Here is a 21,112-nt window from a genome sequence, read left to right as displayed (position 1 = left end):
AAAAAACCCCATAATTTGAAGATTATAAAATGCCTATTAATATTTCATTAACCATTCTCAGAAGATCGTGATCGAGATTTGTCTCTGAAACTGGGGACAGAAAACTGATTGAACAAAGATTGCTCAAGCAATGCTCCTGCTCCCCAATACTGCTTGGATTCAGTGACCCTTACTTGGTCCACATCTGACAATTAAGTTAAGAAGAAAGAACACTCAGCTAAGGTTTCATATATTCAAGCAAGTTTTCCCAACATGGATAACTAGAAGTAAGCAGAGAGGATGGTTTTAAGAACTAGAGTTGGATTTAGACGGTCACATATCTGGTCTGGAGACTTTATGCTGTTGTTGATGTATTAGAATTTTCTTCTGTAAAATTAAACCATGAGGAGTGAAGAAGAAGAGTATTTTGGAATGAAATTATCCTCAATTCACATGAAGAACAAGGGATTAACTCGGTTAAAGCATGGTGCTAATAATGCAAGGGTTCTGATGGGCCAGCTTACTTCAGAGCTGGACTTGATGATCCTCATGGGTCCCTTCCAACTGAGAATACTCTGCAATTCTGTGAAGAATCACTATCTGCTCTTTAAATAAAGTCCCCTTTAACTGGAAAATAGATAACATCTGGAGGAATTGCATCATCCTGACTGGAAAGGCTAGAAGATGAGGAAAAGAACCTTTGAAAGTGAACGAGCTCATGCATTATTACCCTTATCAAGACCAAAGAGCAAGCAAGTATATACAAGAAGGGCAAAATTTCATTATTAGCTTTGAATAAAATGTAATGGGGTCTCTCTAAGATGATATTCTCTAAAAAGAGTGGAAAATAGAATAATTATTTATGAAATAACACAGTTACCAAATGTTGCCTTTGTTCTTTCAGGAATACGAGGAATCATAGTAGTATCTGGTTCATCAAAGGTTGGAAGAATCTCTGTTGGAAAAAATGTCAATAAATGATCTGAATAATGAAGGAACCTCCCTTTCCTCCCCTCCTTAAAAAACCTTTCAGCACTACACTGTATACAACAGGAAAGAGGCGTTTTAAAACAGCAATGGGGATTTACCCTCAGAAATTTTTGGTTAGGAAACAACATTAACAATCCTTCAGTGAAATCACTGATTATATTACACGGGTCAGTCGGATTTACAAAGGGCAGTCACCTAATCAAAATGTAATTGAAGGGAATTCGCAGTCTAATCTGGGTTAAAATGTGTGTATCGAGAAAAAGCAATGCAACAGCGTTAGGCAGTTTCTCTCACAAGAGCTTCAAAAACATGGTGCAAACTACTGAAGTGTCTTGCTCAGATACAAGCTGCAAATAACTTTTTATCCTTGATTATAACATACAGGCTGATACTATTCCTTTGAAACATAGGTTTAAAAGAAACATAAAGATTTTAGTTATAGGCTAGCTGTGTTGAAATTAGAATAGGGAGGAATTCGGGCTCAGCTATATTTAATTAAAACAGTTAAGAGAGCTGGACCTGAAACTAGTAATTGATTACTAAATAACTGATGATCTGTCCTTTGCATGTTTGCTTAGCTGTGTTTAAAACGAGGAACAGAAACATTGATAAGTTGGTGTAGGGAACAAGGACAATCACCAATTTCCTCCCTCTGTGGGAACCTATTAAAAAGTCACACAAGAGGAAACTTAGAGGTCACTAAAGTAATTAGGGTTGTTAAAGTTCAGAAAGGAGAAAAAGGTCAAAATGAGGAAGATGAGTTACTTCATTTATTTAGGACCAGTGACCCAATTCAAGACCACCGATTCAATTCAGAACACACACTACGCATGCTTAATGACATTGAAGCTCATTTCCATACGAAGCAGAGAATGGGAGGTGTTAATGTTATGAATATGCATTTGTATTTTGGATATTCATAATTTTTTAAATAAAAAGCTTTGGTTTTGCTTGTATTGGGTCCCTGCATTTTGGGGAGCTATCCCACGCAGTGCCTGGTGCCAAATGAAACATTCACTTTCTAACTCTAAACTGTTAGAGTTTTTATCCATCTCAGTTGGATATCAGTATTAGACCGACATTCATATTTTGGTAAATCACCTTCTGTTAATATCTTCATAAAATAAAAGAAAGTCTTGAACTGTTGAGGTTTCCATCAGATTTAATTGCATCCCTGCAGAGGTTTCTTAACCTAGAAAAATACCCAGGTAACAGCAAATGCACTGATGACTGTTCTCCCCACTGCCACCCTGAAAGCAATTGTTCAATTATCAACTGCAGCTTCACAAAAACCCAGATAATTTACCAGGCTTCCTGTATGGAGCATCTGGGATGGAAGTTGTTCTAGGTTGAAAAGGAATACGTTGTGGTTCTTTAAGACCTGAAAGAAAAGATCTGTTTTAAGGCTTTATACTTTGACAAAATTAGGTTTATTGCACAGGCACTGCATGCCTCATGCTTGCAAAGAAAAACAATCCCTGCATGGCAGCCTGAAAAACTGAGTGTCAGATATGTACAGGAAGTCAAGAGGAAACAAAATCCTGAATGGAAACATGGGTGAAATTAATGAGGTAAGCAAAATCTACAGTCAAGCAACAAAACCTGAAAGAACACAGACAACTCCAGGGAATGTATTTCCGTCCGTATTTCAGAACCCATAACTGCAATACCCATTGCATGCTTGTCTCCTACAAGTGTCAAAGGAATTACAAGATGTATGACAGGGAAAGAAATTTTCTGTGACGACAACAAATCAGCTAGGAATCTTTCAATACCTGCAACAGAGTAGAATTTAGTTCAATTAGTAGAAAAGAAAACAAATCAAAATCACAAACAGATTATGTGAAAAACAGACTCATGATATATAAGCATTGGTCCAGGGAGCAGTGAAAAAATGCTAATGGCCAGCTAAGAGCAAGGTAAGAAGTTCACCTGTTGCTGTCTTTTGTTGTTCAACTGTAAATGTACTAGCTGCCAAAACTTCATAAAAACAAGAAGATACACAGAGTTAGTGGTAAATATAAGTAAGTGGTAAAAATACTCCCTTTAACATGACTGGTTTGTTTTCAATTGAAACATATTCTTTTTTTTTTTTTTTTTTTTTTTTTAATTTCTTTGTAAAATTAGTGAATATACACTCAAAGTAATATTCAATGGACTCTTTCAGAACTGTTAGAAGTTACAGAGGTTTGGCAGTTCATTAGTATACAAATCCCTATTAAGTTTATTTTTAAGGGTCAAATTCCATTACCAGATCACACAAACCCGTGAGTGGTTTGAGTTACAGATACTTAGGGTCATATACGAAGGCCCTCAAATAAGTTTTTCTCTAAGCACCTTTTGACAGGCACAAAAGAGATGCAATTTCTTCCAACTTTTCATAATGTTTGTATGTTGTCTACCCTGCTCTACAGAATATTCATCAGTGGTAGGTGTCATGTGGCTGAAAAGCAGAGGCAGCTACAAAAACTCAGACACTAAAACCAGAAATCAGCTCTATCTTCCTTTAAACACCTGTTTAATGATCATTAGAGAATGTATTTGTAATATGAAGAGATGTTAATCAACACTTGATTCCCTGACAAAGGACAACCCAAAAGAACCCCTGGGTATTGAAGCACAACAAAGCAACAATGTACGTACCGGGTTTTGTGTGTGGTACTTCTGGACTTGGTGATGCCCTGGGCTTGGAAGGGACTCGTCGACTTTCTTTTGGACCTGTGGAAATGAGCAAAGTTTTGAATTTGTTACTGAGAATGATGGTTCTTGGACCTGTGAAGATGTGCAAAGTTTTGAACACATTGTTGAGGATGATGATTCAACATGTGCGTTTTGATTTTTCTGACAGAAGATTCATTTTCTGCTAAGAAATTTTTTAGGGCTTATTTCTGTCATTTGAAAATAATCTCCTGTTAGTGCAATCAATACTATGCCCGTGCAGAGACTAAAGACAAAGTGACTGTTACAGTGCCGTGTCAGGTTAACTCTCCACTCCAACAGCAATAACCAATAGAGCTTTCTGCAGAGTAAACTGCTGTAGTTCTCACACTTCCTAGTTGGGCTTCTCAAATGTTTCATATTCCAAAACCTGCTGCCCATTTAAATCAACTCCTCATTAAAAAATAATCAACAAAGCTGTCAAAGCAGAAGAAACATGGAAATTTACCACTGCTTTTCAAATGGACAGAGCTATTTCTAAAGTTTTGGGAACAGGAAAGTACTGTAATTTTACACTTCTAAGCAAGCAACTAAAAATACAAATATTTCTGTCACACTCCAAGAAAATCAAGATGCAGATTTTCCTGTGTGCAAGAGCTCAAGATGAGTGTTAACTCACACATCTCCATCATTTTGTGTCATTGACATGTATAAATATCCAGCTGATTGTTTCATGACAGCTGTATAGCAAAATTTGATTATGACAGTGACACATTGCCTATTAAATAAGCAAATCTGTATCTTCAGAGAACTCCTCAGTTTTGAAAATTTTCAGTGATGAAACTTTCATGCACTAAAGGGCAAACTATTGATAAGCTTACTTGCTCTAGTTGGAGGAACACGTGGACTGGGTGATGTTTTAGGTTTGGAAGGCCTGTGATATGGATCTTTTGAAGCTGAAAGAAAGAAACTGGGTTAAGCATTATTAAAGTAATAAGTAGCTTCAAATACAAATATACTGCTCTGTAATGGGTGTTGTCCTGGAATGATTCACAATATCAAATTCAAGTGACAAAAATACCTTAGTCAAATGGATCTGCCTCAAGCAATCATATGATCCAGGATCAATGAAGTGATTGTATTCTGACAGTGAAATTGAGGTTCGAGTGGAACAGAATTACTTTTCAGTCCTTTATGAAGGACTGAATTTCATTTCATGAAATTGGAGGGGAAGGGAAGGGAAGCAGATAAAGAAAGCTCTCAGGATGCAACTCTGCCCTCCCAAACCATACGACCACCTGAAATGGTGCCACCTCCACAGGATGACCAAGAACAAAATTAGGATCATGTTCTGATCTGCCCTCTGCCTCTTACCATTAAATGTTGAAGGAAATGGTCCTGTCTTATGCGTGTAACAACTTGAAAGGTACAAGGATTCTCCTCGATTGTTTAATAGAAAATAAGAGACAGAGAACCTTGACTATTAAATTATTAAGGAACATGCAAAGAAAGATGACAAATTTTTGCAGGTCTGCTTTTAATGATTTGTACTGAAGAAGGACAATATGACCATTCAAACAAGAAGCATCATTACCTATTGTTGACTTTGCTTTCTCAGTTCTGCACCTAATTGTTCCCAGAACTGCATTAGTGTAATACAACAACAAAACCAAAGTATTACCAAGAGCAATCAAAATGTTACAATCACTGTCTCCACAATAATCATACCATCCCTGCTAGGGCTGATGACAGACAGTTACTCCTCCCTGAAACTCAGCATCAGAGTGTTATGTTCCTCAGAATTGCCTCCAGTTCAAGGTAACAGCTCTAATACAGAACAGATCCCAAAAATAAATTTGAAGTTTTTGTAAAAGCCACGAAGAGATTGTGGGTGGTTTTTTACCTTCAGCTTTGTACACTTTCCTGACTTATTTCAAGGGTTTTTTTCAAGCAATAAGTGCAGACTTACTGGGGAGAAACAGAACCTGAGTTGCTGTCTCTCTGCCCCTCTCTTCACCAATACCATCTAATACTCTGAGTACCTTGGATACCCGTAGTAGATCTGGCTGGGATGAAGTTTGTTTTCTTCATAGCAGCCCCTGTGGTACTCTGTTTTGGATTTGTGACCAAGGAAATGTTGATAATATACCAATGGTTTAGTTATTGCTGAATACAGCTTGTTACAGCATCCAAGAGTTCTTTGTTTTTCACTCTGCCCCCAGGCAATAGGGCTGGGTTAGGAGTGGGCAGGATGCTGGGAGAGGACACAGCCAGGACAGCTGAACCACCCTGGCCGAAGGGATATTCCAGCTCACGTCATGCTTAGCAACAAAACTTTCTAAAGCACCCATTGCTCCTGGTCTGGCACTGGTCTGCCTGTGAGATGTGGCACGTGGTTGTTTTGTATTACTTGCTTTTTCCCCCCCTCTTTTTATCCTTCCTTATTAAACTGTCTTTATCTTGATTTTTTTTCCCCCCTACAGTACCTCACATCATGCAAGTGTGAGTTGCATAATTTACTTTCTCCATCCTTAATTCTCCTAAGGTTGTATATGGGTATAACAACCCATGTGGACACAATTATAGGAAGTATTACACATTCTTAAATCTCTGAACAACACCAGGGCTGTGGAAAAGTGAACCAACAAGTATGAATGAAAGCTTGTGCCTGGGAAAAAAGTAACAAGCTCACAGTTTGAGAAATACAGAGCAGATTCCTTCCTCTTTACAATGAAACCCCTTGTTTTCACCTTCATTTTGCCAAAAGACAAGCAAGCTCACACAGAAAAGACTTATTTTCACTGAGAATTGTACAGAAAACATCCAATGTTGCAGTGACTTAAAATTTAATAAAGAACTGAATATATAGATTTTCACCTTACCAGGTTTCTTATAAATTCTACATGTCACTGGACTTTGTCCCTCAAGGAATGTTCCAAGATGTGTGCCCAAGGGATACACAAAAATCTGAAGCTCCACTGATCACAGTAGGATCCACAAGACACACATGTCAGTATGAGAAGGTAAAGAAACAATGACCTTACCAGGTTTTGTTCGTGGGACCTCTGGGCTCGGTGATGTTCTAGGTTTGGAAGGAACATGCTTTGGCTCTCTAGGAACTGGAGAAAAAAAAGAAAAAAAAAAAAAGCAGCAACTACAGCAACTATTAGAATTTTTTGAGAACTGATACTCACAGAAAGCATAATATTAAAAGAGAACACATGCTTTTGGGACCCTTTGGAAGCACAAAAAAGCTTGACTAATGGAGAAATATGAATGCTTGGTACATAACAAACCCCAGTGCTGATGGAAAACCTCTGTAACAGGATAATAGAAAACAAGGCCAATATGGTTGTACAGTATAAAAGGTGAAGCAGCACATGATAGAAACTGAGTATAGAGACAAGTAGTCAAAGGTAGATTGTGGTGCTTCCCTCCACTTTACAGAATACATTTGTGTGAGAAAAAACAGGAAAGGATGATTATGAATTGTTAGTGTAAAATTGCCAAACCCCCCCTTACAGGATGAACTTCAATAGTAAAAAATTATGGCAGTGGAATGCAATGAAGATGTGCTTGTGATACTCAGTGGGGAAAAAAGATAAATGTGATGGTCCCCAGGTCATTTACCCAGTAGGTAAAATTACCTATTGTTGGTTTTAGTTGATCAGTTCTAAGTGTTATAGATTCCAGGACTGTATCAGAAACAAAAGAGAAAAGATGTTTTGTAAGTTGAAAACTTACAATTAGCACCACTTTCTGAAATATATACTTTGTATACAGCCTCATACAGAAACAGCTGTATTAAAAGAAGTGTCTGAGAAAGCAGTGTAATCTGCAATATAATGTGAGCATTGTTCTCCCATAGATTTCAATGAAATATCCAAATATTATCATTCTGTTATTCAGAAAACATCTTTTTAGGGACACAAATCTCGTCCATTGGTGGTGTGTTTCAAATGCAGTTTATATGCACAATTGGAATCAGACAGTACTTGTTTACTGGATACTGTATTATTAAAAAGCATTATATGATGTATTGCATTGCATGATCATATAATTCAGCTCTAGACTGAAATGGATCTAAAATAAAACTGCGTGATTTAGAGCCATAAGAATGTGAAATTGATGGTATCCTCTCTGTGTCAATTTTTCCGTATGGATAATAATTGAAAAAAAGAAAGAAATTTCTCTGGGTATTTTAAGACAATTACAAGATAAGTGGATGATGCTGTAGAAAAAGATCTGTATATTAAAGATTCGCAAAGAAATCGTAAGTTGTTTGTTTGGTTTTTTGAACACAGACCAATACAAGCTTGTAAGATTTGTGTGACAAAACCATTAACCATTTCAGAGAAGGCCAGAGTACCATAACAATGAAAAATGGCCACAAAGGTAAAAATTGAGTTTATGAGAAGTTGCATTTTAAGATGTAATTTGGAAACAATGTTTTATAATCAGCTGTCATGGTTAAAAAATTATAAGAAGACAAGGATTTTGACTGTTTACTACATGAGGTAATCACATCTAATAGATAATGTCAGATTTCAAAAATACTGGACTATGTCTACAATTTAAAGGTCTTCAAAAAAGTGTTTATCCTTAAATTTTTCACATTTGCCAAAGGATAACATATGTTGATATTTGAGACCCTTGCAATTTTCTGTTGATATTACCAACTGGAGAGCATGGGACAGAAAGCAATTTTCTCTGCCCACCACTGAATTCAACTGCTCTCACATTTAATGGCATAAAAATCCAGTATTTTGGAATATAGTGTAAAGAATCATTAATACCAATAAATATTTATAAGCAAATACTAAGTATGTATGTATAACTGGGCAATTTAGTCCCTCAGGCAGTAATAAATAATGACATGAAATTAATTAATTTTGGCTTAGAAAGGAAACAGATTTATTCTAACAATGCAAAGCAACTTTGGAAAGAATTATGTCCCCCAAGTAGCCTCAGAACACACTTTAATTGCTTGGTATTTGCTTTAGTTACCAAGGTTAATATGAGTGTAACAACACTATTCTCATCCAGTTGCCCTGGAGTAGCAGAGGTTTATTCTTTTGCTCAGTGAAAATTACCTAGCAAATGTTACAGCTCCTGAAAACTGCAACTAAATTGCTGAACATAGCAGAACAGAACAGAACCCCATTATGTTTAACTGGCTCAGATAATTAAGCAGCTGCTCATAAATACATTTCAATCCAAAATAAACTGTACTAGAAAAAAATCACAAAGCAGTTTACCATCTTTGGCTTGTGGGATGTAAGGTTTGGGTGAAGTTTTAGGTTTAGAAGGAATACGTTGAGTCTGCTTGGGAGCTGGAAGAGAAAATGTGGGTATAAATTGGTTAAATTGCACAGTAATTAGTATCTGATACCAGCTGAACACACAAGCACAGAAACCTCACACCTGCAACTGAGAAGAAAAGAGGTAGGCAAGTCAGGTAATACTCTCCATGTGTTTACAACAATCTAAGCAAGAAAGTGTAATTTTAGTCATTTTTGAAGCTCAGTTTTTTGTTTGCTTGTTTAAAATAAAAACTGGAACAAGCACAAACAAGCATAATTATTGAGAAAGGTGATTCAGAGCTGCCAGCATAATTTATTTTATAAAGGAGACATTCCAGCTGTGAAGAGAGCAATACACCCAACTGTTGTGAATGCCAAGCAAGAGAATTACCTAGAAGAAAAATGAAGTTAAATGAAACAATCCTGAGGCATAAGGTGATTAACTTCAGTGATGCTTGCTGTGACGGAAAGAAAGCAAACATGGCAGCTTGCCAAGGAAATACTATTACCTATGGGTGACCTTGGTGGTTCAATTCTAAGTGTAATCGGTTCCAAGACTGCAACAGAAAGAGTGTGACAAAGTAAGTATGGAACACACTCCAAAAATTTAAAATTACTCCAGTAGTAAGTAATAAAAGCAGGTACTAACACAACAGCACAGTAATGTGGAACTTCAAACTGACTTTTAAACTGTGGGCAATTAAAGTTCTTAATGATACAGGTAGAATAAGAAATAAGTTATTGAACAAACTTGATGGCAATAGAAGCAAAAATATGTGGATATAAACCAGTAAATCCAAGAACAAGCAAGAGAAGAGATCACAGAGCTTAACTTAGCGACAGCAACGGACTCTTGATATACAATAATGTCAGGACTCCCCAAACTGAACTCTGTTACTACTTGAAAGTACTGTGCTGACCATGACAAAACAGCTGAATTTTTCCTCTAAAGTGAGCAATTAAGCAGAGGACTAAAAGGCTGCTATTGCTAGAGGTGTATGTATTAGCTACCTGAAAATAGTTTGATAAAGCCTCCTTGTTTTTTCTCATATCCACTTACAATTTGGATCATAGAACCAGTATATCATGCCCTTTTCCTTGTCACAAACTATACCAAATGGGAAAAAAATTATGAGGTAGCAGAATCTATAAAAATTTCTTGGCAATCAGGAAAAGATACTAAAATAATGTTAATGCATCAGTTCTCCCCTCTCAAGGCATTAACAAGTAAAGTAGCTTATAACATACAGACATACACACCTAAAGATAGAACCTTTTCTATAACCCATACTCACTTATCTCCCAAACTTCCTTATGCATCTACTGGTTTTAAAAATAGGCTTCACAATAAATAACACCATAAAACTTTGATTGCAATTGAGGGGATTAATACTACACTATTTATTACATGTCTATTAACATTCACAGTATAATATTCTGTAGTATTAATATTGCTGCAAATAAAGGAAAACCCCAAAACAATGAGTATTATCTTCTACTGACAGTGGCCAGATACTCTATAGAAATCTCAAACTAGTCACTAATTTTTCAAATGTTCTCACTACATATGCCTGGTTTGCAAAGACTTTGCCATTATTCAAGCTCATCAGTTACCTTTGGAATTCAAATTCAAAGTCTTTTTCTACAAAACACTAATTTCTATTTTCAGGTTGCCTTTGAAAAATCAGTCAGTTCTTTCAAAGAGAAAAACAGCTTCCAATAATAAAATAGTTTAGCAGTGTGTAGTTTTTAATGTCATTTTCTGATTGTTATTTCTATATTCCATAAATTCTTTATTATTGAAATAATTCTTATTCTTCTTCTAATCTAAGTGAAATTTCTAAGTAACTACCTTTGAAGTGATATCCTATCTTTTAGAAGACATCTCCATGCTAAGAACAGGGAGAAATAATAAAGCACCAAGATTATACTTCCATTTGCTCGATTTGGACCACACATGAATAAGCAAGAAGCCTCCAGAAAATGGTGTTTTCAATTGCACATACTATCAGACCAATGAAAAGAAGAATGACTAAAGATGACTCATAATCATTACCCTCTGCAGTCTTTGGACGTTCATATGTGTAGGGACTCCTAGTAGTGACTGACACTGGAATGGTTGCTGCTGGAATAAAGAGAATTTTCTTAAGAGAAATACAGGTGCATCTGTATCTACTTTATGGCTCAGCTGCTCTTGCTTCCCAACTATAATCCACCTCCTCACAACTCTTCAAGTGGAAACACTGAGTAAATGAAAAATTTACTGAAATTACCCTGTGTGACTTTTGCTGCTTTTGGAAAATAAAAAGTTTATTTATGCTACCGGAATATACTGGCAGAGGAGCTCTCTAAATCTTCATCTTCCTGTTTTACTGTATTTCTTTTTTCTCTTTATGGCTGTAGACCACTGAAAAGAAACAGTTCCAAAGAATTCAATATTCTTTGTTAAATCTTTCTATTAATTTTCCTGGGTTTCTCCCATAGTGATACAAAGGATAGATTTGAAAAGCTTCAGGTGTAAATCACTGTAAAGTCACAGAAAGCAAGGCTGAAGATCCCAGCAGCTTATCTAGTGTCACTGCACATTAGATCATCAAGTTAACAAGTTTCCTATCTCTGTCTGGAGTACTTAATTGGGTTTGAAAAGAACAAACTCCAAACACTCTGAAAAAGATAAAGAACTTTGAAGTTAAAGTTGGTAGAATTGTTTAATATTAGCATGACTCTGTACTATCAGAGTCCATTTTCACACCTAAATACATCTACAATAATTGAGTAATCTTTGTGCTTATCCTTCAAATTTTGCTTTGTTTACTCTGTTTTGACTCTTAGCCTCTATCCTTCCCTACAGATTTTAATTAGGAAAGAAAAAGTGATGTATGATATGCCTCAAACTGTATTTTTGGACATACTAGCAGTTTGTCACATTGTAATTCACAAGCATTTTAAGACTCACAAGTACATTTATTCCAAGGAAGTTACCTTAAAATTTTTAAATACAATAAAATCTGAGACCTAACACTTCCAAAACTCAGTCAGTTTAGATACAAAATCACATTCTTAATTTAAAAGTCTCTATTTCCCCACATGAAGGTTTATGGTGGTTTACCTGGGTGGACTGTGTTTAAATTTAAAAGACTGAATAATTTCAGAATTCTAAAATTTCCCTCTTTTCTTTACTGGCATTTTTTATAGCTTAGATAGCTTTTGTATTTAATACTATTGCCACTATTCTATGAAGGCAAAATACGCCAAAGTGTATTCAGGACAAATCATTTGTGGATATAAGTAAATGCCCAGAGAGGTTGTGGAGTCTCAATCCCTGGAGATATTTAAAAACTTTTCTGTAAAGAAAATGTTGCAGTGCTTTTGGGTGCACAATAGAAAATTCATTATCATTTCCTTTTCTGATAAATGGAGAAGGTTTAGAGAGGGGTATTCATGCTAACAATAGCAAAGTAGTCGACAATGGCTGGGCATGATCACATTGTCAACAAAACCTTTTTTTCATGCAGGTAACAGATTCAGTTACCCAAATACCCAGAAACAGAATGAAACTGTGAACTTTTGCAAAAATGTACAGTCTGTTGGTTGGAAAAACTGAAAATTGTTTAAATGTTTGGGGTTTTTTAAATGAAGCTTTTTTCTCCACTGCCAAAAAAGACAAATACTTTACCAGAAACAGCACAAAAATCATATTAATAATGAGAACCAAAATTAATTGTTTGACCCAAAGGCAGTTATTAGTAAGTCATTGTTTCAATATGAATTTGGCACACACTCTTCATTATTTTGATTCACTGCTAAGGAAAGATGACAACCACTATCATGACATAAGTTGCTAATTTAAGCCGAACTTCCAAGTAATGCTGGAACACAGACAGGCTTCTGCTCTTTGACGATTTGGCCACCTACCCAAAAGCCACCTTATCCCCATGCACTGCATATTTTATGCCTCAAATAATATTTTCTGAACGAGAATATAATCATTTGACAATCAGAACACACGCCAATTTCACCAGTACCTGCTTACAAGAGGATCATGACAAACTGTATCAAGATTAAAAAGTTTGTCTTAGGATTGTACCTGATTAATTTGTGAGACCACTACTGGGGAAGGAAAAACCAGAGGCACGTGCACAGATATGGAACCATGCCACTTTCTTTGTAGGCATATAGAAACTTGCTGTAGACACACTCAGTGTGGAAACACCAAGATAAAACCTTGATCTTGGCAGTCCCAGGGTGCAAAATAAATTTACGCAACATTTTCCAAATGAGCAGCTCTTTTTCTCTGTTGTTTCAAAAAACAACATGCAGGACTCATATTTATATTCAGACATAGACATCTACAGCAGAGACAAAAGTAGTGATTCTTGTAATACAATACTGGATTTCCTGCACTAAAAATTATGCAGGAGCTGTAATCAGCATGAAAAACTAATTATGCACAGTATTTTGAGACAATTCCAAGTCATATGTGCCATTCCTTTAACAAGCTTCACAGGGAATAATTTGATCTGAAGAGAGTTAATTTCTTTTTATGAGCAAAAATAATTTGCAGGGAATCTGGAAAGAATTTAATAAAATCATCTGAGCTCTTCCAGCATTGAGTAATATATTCTTACAATAAACAACTATTCAATTTCAAGCAATTTCAAGCTTTCTAATTTCATTATAAACCATGTAACACTAGAAATATTTTTACAACTGTATTTATTTATTCTTCAGGTCCAGAAAATGCCAGGTGTGTTTTATTCTCTGCCATACATCATAGACCAAATTTAACCTCAGTGTGAAGGTGCTATTTCATTTGGGATAATAAAATATGTCTTTACTGAATTCCAGAACAAAATTCCACTCTTACTTCCACAGTTTCAGGTAAGTCTACATTTGCAAAATGATCACTGAATCAATACAAATCCTATGGTTCTATGTAGGATGTTACAACCATCAGCAAAACAGTAGAATTTGCATTTTCTGGACCCTATGCTGAACTAAGTTGGAAACCTTATTATTTCAAAATAAAAATCAAGAAAACAATTTGCTTTGATATCAGGCTGTGTGAGTTGGTGGCTTGGGATACGAAAGGTAGAAACTTTCTTGTTTTGCTTCTTTCTTTTTGGTTTTTTTTGATCCAATACAAAAATATTATTCCTCAAAGAGGAATTCCTCACCTTTCTGATGATTAAGTGCTGAACTTCACACAGAAGAAATTTAAGCTAAAATGCACTACTTAAGTGATACACTATAACAACGGTTTGCTATGGAAATTAGTTACCAGGTTTAGTTCGTGGCTTTTGGGGTCTGGCAGATGGTCTAGGTTTAGATGCAGAAGTAGTGAGTTTGGCTTCTTTAGGAGCTGAAAGAAATATACTGGATTATAAATTTATCCTTTCCACTGTATCACAAAAAAATCAAATAAGGCAATGAATGGCTACTGGGGACAAAAGCAAATGGTAAAATCAGACATGCCAAGAAGGCTTCTCAAAAATCTTCCTAAGACTTCATTACCCCAGCAAAATCCCAGTTTGTTCTTCACAGTGAAAATGAATAATTGCATTTAAATATGCAATTGTAGATTGCAATCACATCTAAATATTCCTCTCACTAAGTTAGCAAATTCATTTTTGCAAGATACCTAAGAGATAAAACAATAATGCTTTTTATCCTTTTGAATACCAGGTCAATTTTAAGCCAGCAGAAGACATATATAGACAAAATATGCAAAAATGTCCTCCATTTTTGGCACAGTAAAGGAATTACTGGCAGACAGCTGGAAAAACATGGAATCAATTAAAAAAAAAAAATCTAACTGCTTCATAAGTGCAGTCATTGAATTCTGCTAATAGAATAGAAGTAGCATCATGTAAATGGTAAAAATTAAGAACAATGAGTTCTAGAAACCCCTTTTCCACCAAACATGCACGGGATGAAACTGTAATTGGCTAATCTGTCTGTTGGTCTGACTTCAGATAAAGTATAAACTCCATTTCAGGCATAAGTCAGTAGCTTTGTGCATTTTTAAAAAGCAGTGCTACAAGACTGCTTTCCCATAAAATGTTTCATAGCAATTGACACAGTGGAAAAGTGTTTGATGTTTGCAGAAAGGACAGAGCAGAGTGAGACATGAAGTGGCTGAGATATGTTTTTCAAGCTAAAATGATATTCAGAAGGATTCACAAAACAGTGGAGTTAACACGTTAACCTAGTGCCACAGGAACCCTTCACTGGGACTTCTGGGATTAACACCCACAATACTACCTTTACACTTGGTATTTCAATTGTATTTCCAGTGAGTTTTCTGAGTAAAGGGTGTTGGTGTAGAAAAGCTCTCAGCAAAATGGAAGATAAAACTATTACTATTGAACTAGCAAAACTATATGAAAAAAAACTGGTTTCTCTTTATCCTAAGTTTAGAAAACATTTCTGAATGCTTATGTCCTAGCTCTTGTCCTCTTTCAGAGAAATGGATTAAATAAAGCAAAAGTTATGAGATGAAGTAACAGAATACAAACTGTGGCTTGGACTGCAAAGAAGAGTGGCCAACAGCTACAGAAACATGTATTACCTAGGGTCGCTTTTGGTTGTTCGAGAGTCTGAGAAGTTTTAGGGTCCAGAAGTGGTGGTTTGGGGGCTAGAAAAGAAAAATCCAAGAGTAATCGAACTGATCAGTAGATGTATCAACACAAAGCCAAAAGTGTTATCATTCCAGTAGTTCAGGGGAGTTGTTTTTCAAACAGTCTAGATAAGCCTTACTCTTGTGTGTAACACCCTACACTCCTTTTAGCTTTGTTTCCTATAGAATCGCACACTGAATGATTGTGTGAGAGACTGCTTCTAAGGTTCCTTCCCCATATTTATGTTCTCAAGACATTTTTAATCCTGTATTTGATTCAATCAGCAAATAAACTTCTGTTATGGGAGAATAGTGAGAAAGGAGAGATGAGGAAGAAAAGAATGTAGTCTCTAATGAACACCAGAGAATCTATATGAAAGGAAACTTCTAAATGCCAAAGTTTTGCTGAAAATCCTAAATCAGTACTTGCAGTTAATTGTAAGAGAGGTTTAAGACAGTAAAGGTAGCTCCTGCTTTTTAATGATCTGTCTGTTTATAAGACATGAGAACAAACACATTTTGGTCTCAAATAATCCACAGCGTAATACTTATTGGTCCCGTACTTGAATCACTAAAGGAGGCAAATTAATTTCCCTTAATCCCGTATCAGAAGAAAATTAGAAGAGGTCTGTTTTTTTGATCAAAAGACAAAAAATACACGACACAATGATAATGTTCCTATGGTACTAGCTAAGATGTCATCTTTGCCATCGTGTGTCTTTGTGAAAGTGGGAGATGGGGAGTGGCAAAGGGGTTTATAAAAATAATAATCATATTTATTGCTTATATGAGTGATATTAAAACACCCTTGTGCCACCCAGAAAATTTTTTTCCATTCCAGTCCTTAAAAATGTTACAACACTAGAGAACGGGTTTATATTTTTATCACTGGACCCAAATGCATAAAACCAATGAGCTTAACTCTTGTTAAGTTAATGAGAGTTAATGACCAACTTTAGAATGATGACTTAGTCAGTATGCTCATGTGTTGCATAGCTCCTGTCCTTTTTAGGAAGTTTTTGCTTAGATATTTTTAGAGAACATATCTCCCTGCATACCAGCTTATGAAAATGATGTGCACAATTACCAGGTTTCACATGTTGTACTTCTGGGGTAGCAGATGGTTTCGGTTTAGAAGGAATAAGTGGTATTTCTTTTGGAGCTGAAAGAAAGAGCTCAGTTTGTAATCAAAAATTGTTTAACAAGCATTTCCCACAACAAACAGCACATGTCACAAGTTTATATCAGAGACGACTCAGTATGGAATGTCAAAGCCAGCTGATGAAATCAGATTTTGAAGTGTGGAATGGAGATGATACTGAAATGCTGTGAATTGATCAGAAATAAGATTCTGTGGGTCCAAAACAATTAAAATTTCCATTCTGAAAGCTGTGCATATCAGAGACAATCAGCACATGCGTGTGCATTGGGAGTAAAAGAAATAGAACACTAATAAAAGGATGATGGTGTTTTAAAAGGATGATGGTGTTTTATCATGCAGGAGACAAGTTTTACTTCTCTGAGACAGTCAATCCACCCAGAACCTTGTTCTCATACACAGGGATGTCAAGACCAGTCAATATAATGACGATGGAAGAACAAGACTCTCTAACCAGGAAAAAGAATGATTATGCATGTGAAATGATATGCTGGAAGGAATGCATTCATATGGGATGGAGTGCTCAAAACAAACACAGAGTTTTTCACTGGGTGAAAACAACATTACCTAATGTTACCCTTGGCCATTGAAAAGGACGGGAAGTTTTAGGTGTGAAAGATTCCAGAATGGATTCACTTGTTGCTGCTGGAAGAAATGATGACAGTCATAAGAGAGCGAAGGGCTAATGGAAGAAACTCTTCTTTCATAAGCAAAACCAATTTGTTTTTACAAGAACAACAAATATTTCACTAATGCTTGGACATTTATCAGTTTAGTATGCATTAGGGAGAAATTCAGAACTGCACAGAACTTCAGTTGCTATAAATCAGTGCATCTGTGATGTGCAAAAGGTCTGGATGTTTATTTCCTCCTGCCTTCATTGCAACTGGTCTGGATCTCAATCACTGCCAAGTAAGATTTTAAGTAGAGCTTTTGAACATTTTGAGTTTTGGTCCAATACTTAAGGGAGATGGTACTGTGTAAATGTCAGTATTTAATGAAGAGGACATGTTGAACAAACAATTAGTCACACATTAAAACATATAAAAGTTGGAATAGAAAGCTGACAACAGATCCAGCTGTGGTTTCAGTCCAAAACCACTGAGTGTCTGTAACTGTTAACCAATTTCAAGCTGTTAAGGATGCACTAATGTTAACATTTTTAATGAGGCTACAACAATAACATAAAAACTACAGTTCACATCACAGTGTTTTCATCAGAACTGCTGTAAAAAATACTGTTTTCTCAATTATCTATGTGGCCTATTTTTCAAAATACTGAATCATGTGACTATGGGCTGCTATATGCATTGTAACTGTGAGAAAACACCAAGTTCAACCATTAGCAGCAACATAAACTTGAAATCAGCTGTAATGGGTTAATCCAAATGTGCACTGAAAATAACAGCAGTATATTCATTTCAGTTGAGTTTTAGAGCATGGCTTGAGCTACTGAATTAAGAACTAGGTAGAGATTATTGTACCTGGTCCAGCATCTGCTATTTCAGGCTTACTAGGGGCCACAGGACTTGAAAGTACAGGCTGAACACCACTGAAAACTATAAAAAAACCAAGTCACATTATCTATGATATTAATTCTACACACAGCTTTTTTTGGTCATAGAAAAACAACCTAAAAAAGCGATAGGTTATACCACAGCTACTTGGCACTTCACCATAAGCACACCTTACCTCAGGAATGGAGCAGTACTGGTTTAGAGTGCGAACTGAAGCTAGTGTTTGAAATGAGACCTAAAACTAAAGTGTTAGCCAACCAAAGCTAATATTGCTTTGGATCACATGGTCCACATAGTTTAAAGCGACCCAGAAAATACAAAGATAAAAATTTCTAACACCACAATAATAAAGATAAAGCACTTAAAAAAAATCTATAAAAACTAAAAAGCACTGCAAGTATATTTCCCTGAAAACAAAGCACCTGCCTTAGTTCTCTTCACTGCTTTTGTGTCAATATTTTTTTAGTGAATTTTAGTGTCATATAATCTGTGTACATGTACACTCATGAAAAACAAGGGTAAAATAAAGTTAAAAAAATCACAAAGCAGCAAAGAAATAGTAAGGAAGCAGCTTCCTATGCTGGCAAGGCAATCTATGGTACAAAAACATATGTTCTCTCTGAGCATATAACAATTAGGCTTGTAAGAAAACAAGTAATTTTAGAATTCTTATTAAGATTTATTCATTATTAGTAGTATTAAACCAGGTTTACTTCATGTAAGTAAATCTCAAGATAACCCTAGAAGCTTTTTGAGAAATGGATGTGAGTTCAGAAACACTACCAGGTGAGCATCTCAGCAGAAAGCAAAAGTTGTCATGTAAAAAAGGATGCTTTTAATGATCATGACTCACACCACATGATGATCAAAATATCTAGGCTTAATAAAATTTCAAAAATGGCTGTCCAACACCAAAAGGGGTTTAACTGAAAAACTAAGGAGTTATTATTACCCGCAGTTGTTGTTAGCACATGAGGTGTTCTGGAAAGTGGAGGCATAGATTTTTCCAGGTCAGCTGAACTTGTAACTGTGGAAAAATGTAAATATCCCTGATATGAATTCATATTGATGCAGACAAAGCAAGGGGGGCAAAAATCAGAAAAAGAAAGATTGCTTTACATTGCTTTGCAAGATGCCAACACTACTACAATGGAGTTTCATAAATTTCCAACTTGAAAAGAAAGTAACAAAACCTCAAAGTTTTGAAGATGTCACATGCACCTAAGAGACACATCCTGACAGGAGCTGCAGTCCCCCTAAAAGCAGATTTATCAACAGGAGTCAATTGATCTGTGCACAGGTAACATGAAAAAACCTGTGCTTTTGACTTCACCTGCACCCAGAGAAGGAGACCTATGTACTTTAAATGCATGCAAATATGAATTTGTACAACCAGGTATTTCTATTGCCAAATCTTTGGTTGTTTCTATACAGCAAATGCCAGTATTTTGAATTATGCATTTTAACATACTATACATCATGCAATTTTTCATTTGCGGTATTTTATCTAATTGACATAATATAAATTAACACAACTTTTGCGATACATTGAAGAGACAGGGAGTGAGGCAGAAAATCTGAAACAATATTGAAATATTGACTGCCAGGTTTAGGATAATTTTCCTTCTTATCTCTTGCACATTCGTAGCATTGCAATGAACAGAAATATAATCTTGAATACCTCTGACTCCAGTAATAAAAGTTTCAAGGTTAAATAGTATCATAACTTGAAGTCTTATGAATAGAGAAACCTGCATAATAATGTGTATGATATAGCTACAGAAAATCCCCCATAGTGAAATGCCCCAGTCAAAAACATATCTTTATAACTGATAATGTATCCATCTAGGTATTGGTGCTATTGGTCCTAATCTATTCAACAGATTAAAACCACACAAAATAAAAATTAATTCCTGTGGTTTAGTTTGTATTTGATCCTATACCACAAAATATCACCATGTAATTATACAGCCTAACTGACACTGCAAACAAAGTTCTGCTTCAAACACCAAGCAATCAGAGCAAACAACCTCTAACTGTAACATCCTTGATGCAAAACCAAATACTAAGAAATGGAAGTATCATAAATACAATTTACCAGTCTTTATTTTTGATATTTCTGCAGATGCAGAAGTTTGGGACAGGAAACTAATATGATTAGAGTCCAGTGAAGCTGGAAAAAGAAAAAAAAAAACCAAACCAAAACATTTTTTTGGTATCATCTGAACCTATAGACTGAACAGTTTTCAACACATTACTGAGAAACTAGGGATTTCAGAAAAGAAAACATCTCAAATGAACATGCCATGGATTTGCTAACGTAAATGTGTGAAGATGCACTGGTGACGAAAATGATGAAGAAGCTGTTAGAAGAAATATGAAGAAGAGATCACATTACAAGAAAAGTGGAATTGCCACAGCCAATGCCAGAATTAAATACGGCTTTGCACGTATGGGCCCTTTCATCTCTACACTTAAGCTTTACTGCAATCTAGGCCCAAGAGAAGTAGGAGGTTGGCTAAAAGCACAACAATACCTCTTGGGACAATTCCCATCTTGCATTGCTGCCATAACTGCAAGATACATCATTACTGACAAAGGCTGCTATTGTCTCCAACTGTGAAGAAATACCCCATGATTCACCAAAAGCTGAAATGAGGTTTTGATCGTAAAACCTGAACATGGCCTCAAAAGCAGCAACAGAGCAGAGCATTCCCACTTCCAGGTGATGGCAATGGAAAGGCGTGTCCTCTTGTGCCAGCCCAGCTGGGATTTGTCTCTTAGGAACGCTGTCATATTTGAATGCATCAGGGAAAGCAAGGCCCGCTACCCACACACAAAGAAGCAGGGAAATGGAGCTGAAGGCCAGGTGCAACAACGTGGTGTC

The 21,112-nt window shown here is 36.0% G+C and overlaps 1 protein-coding gene across 22 annotated transcripts in view; it reads right to left on the bottom strand.

The window, feature by feature from the left end:
• Positions 1–21,112, bottom strand: part of LOC121666270 (ABI family member 3 binding protein) — a 129,666-nt gene that overhangs the window by 42,153 nt on the left and 66,401 nt on the right. For 5 of the 22 annotated variants that reach the window (XM_042031640.1, XM_042031651.1, XM_042031649.1 and 2 more), the window contains 12 exons: positions 15,502–15,567; positions 14,212–14,292; positions 10,987–11,055; positions 9,440–9,487; positions 8,886–8,960; positions 7,275–7,322; positions 6,672–6,746; positions 4,509–4,583; positions 3,613–3,687; positions 2,902–2,949; positions 2,276–2,350; positions 860–934 (listed from right to left, as the gene is read on the bottom strand). In XM_042031640.1, coding sequence (XP_041887574.1) covers positions 860–934; positions 2,276–2,350; positions 2,902–2,949; positions 3,613–3,687; positions 4,509–4,583; positions 6,672–6,746; positions 7,275–7,322; positions 8,886–8,960; positions 9,440–9,487; positions 10,987–11,055; positions 14,212–14,292; positions 15,502–15,567 — 810 coding nt within the window. Of the gene's footprint in view, positions 1–859; positions 935–2,275; positions 2,351–2,901; positions 2,950–3,612; positions 3,688–4,508; positions 4,584–6,671; positions 6,747–7,274; positions 7,323–8,885; positions 8,961–9,439; positions 9,488–10,986; positions 11,056–14,211; positions 14,293–15,501; positions 15,568–16,636; positions 16,712–17,275; positions 17,354–18,192; positions 18,268–19,177; positions 19,253–20,323; positions 20,463–21,112 lie in introns of those variants that run through there. The other 17 variants (XM_042031646.1, XM_042031654.1, XM_042031656.1 and 14 more) reach the window with 13 other exon arrangements.

The sequence above is a fragment of the Corvus kubaryi genome, unplaced genomic scaffold, assembly GCF_017639235.1.
Source record: "Corvus kubaryi isolate FWS band 111438036 unplaced genomic scaffold, C.kubaryi_AGA036_p1.0 37341, whole genome shotgun sequence".
NCBI lineage: Eukaryota > Metazoa > Chordata > Aves > Passeriformes > Corvidae > Corvus > Corvus kubaryi.
Note: the sequence above shows the minus strand (reverse complement) of the source record. Positions and strands in the feature narration are given on the sequence as shown.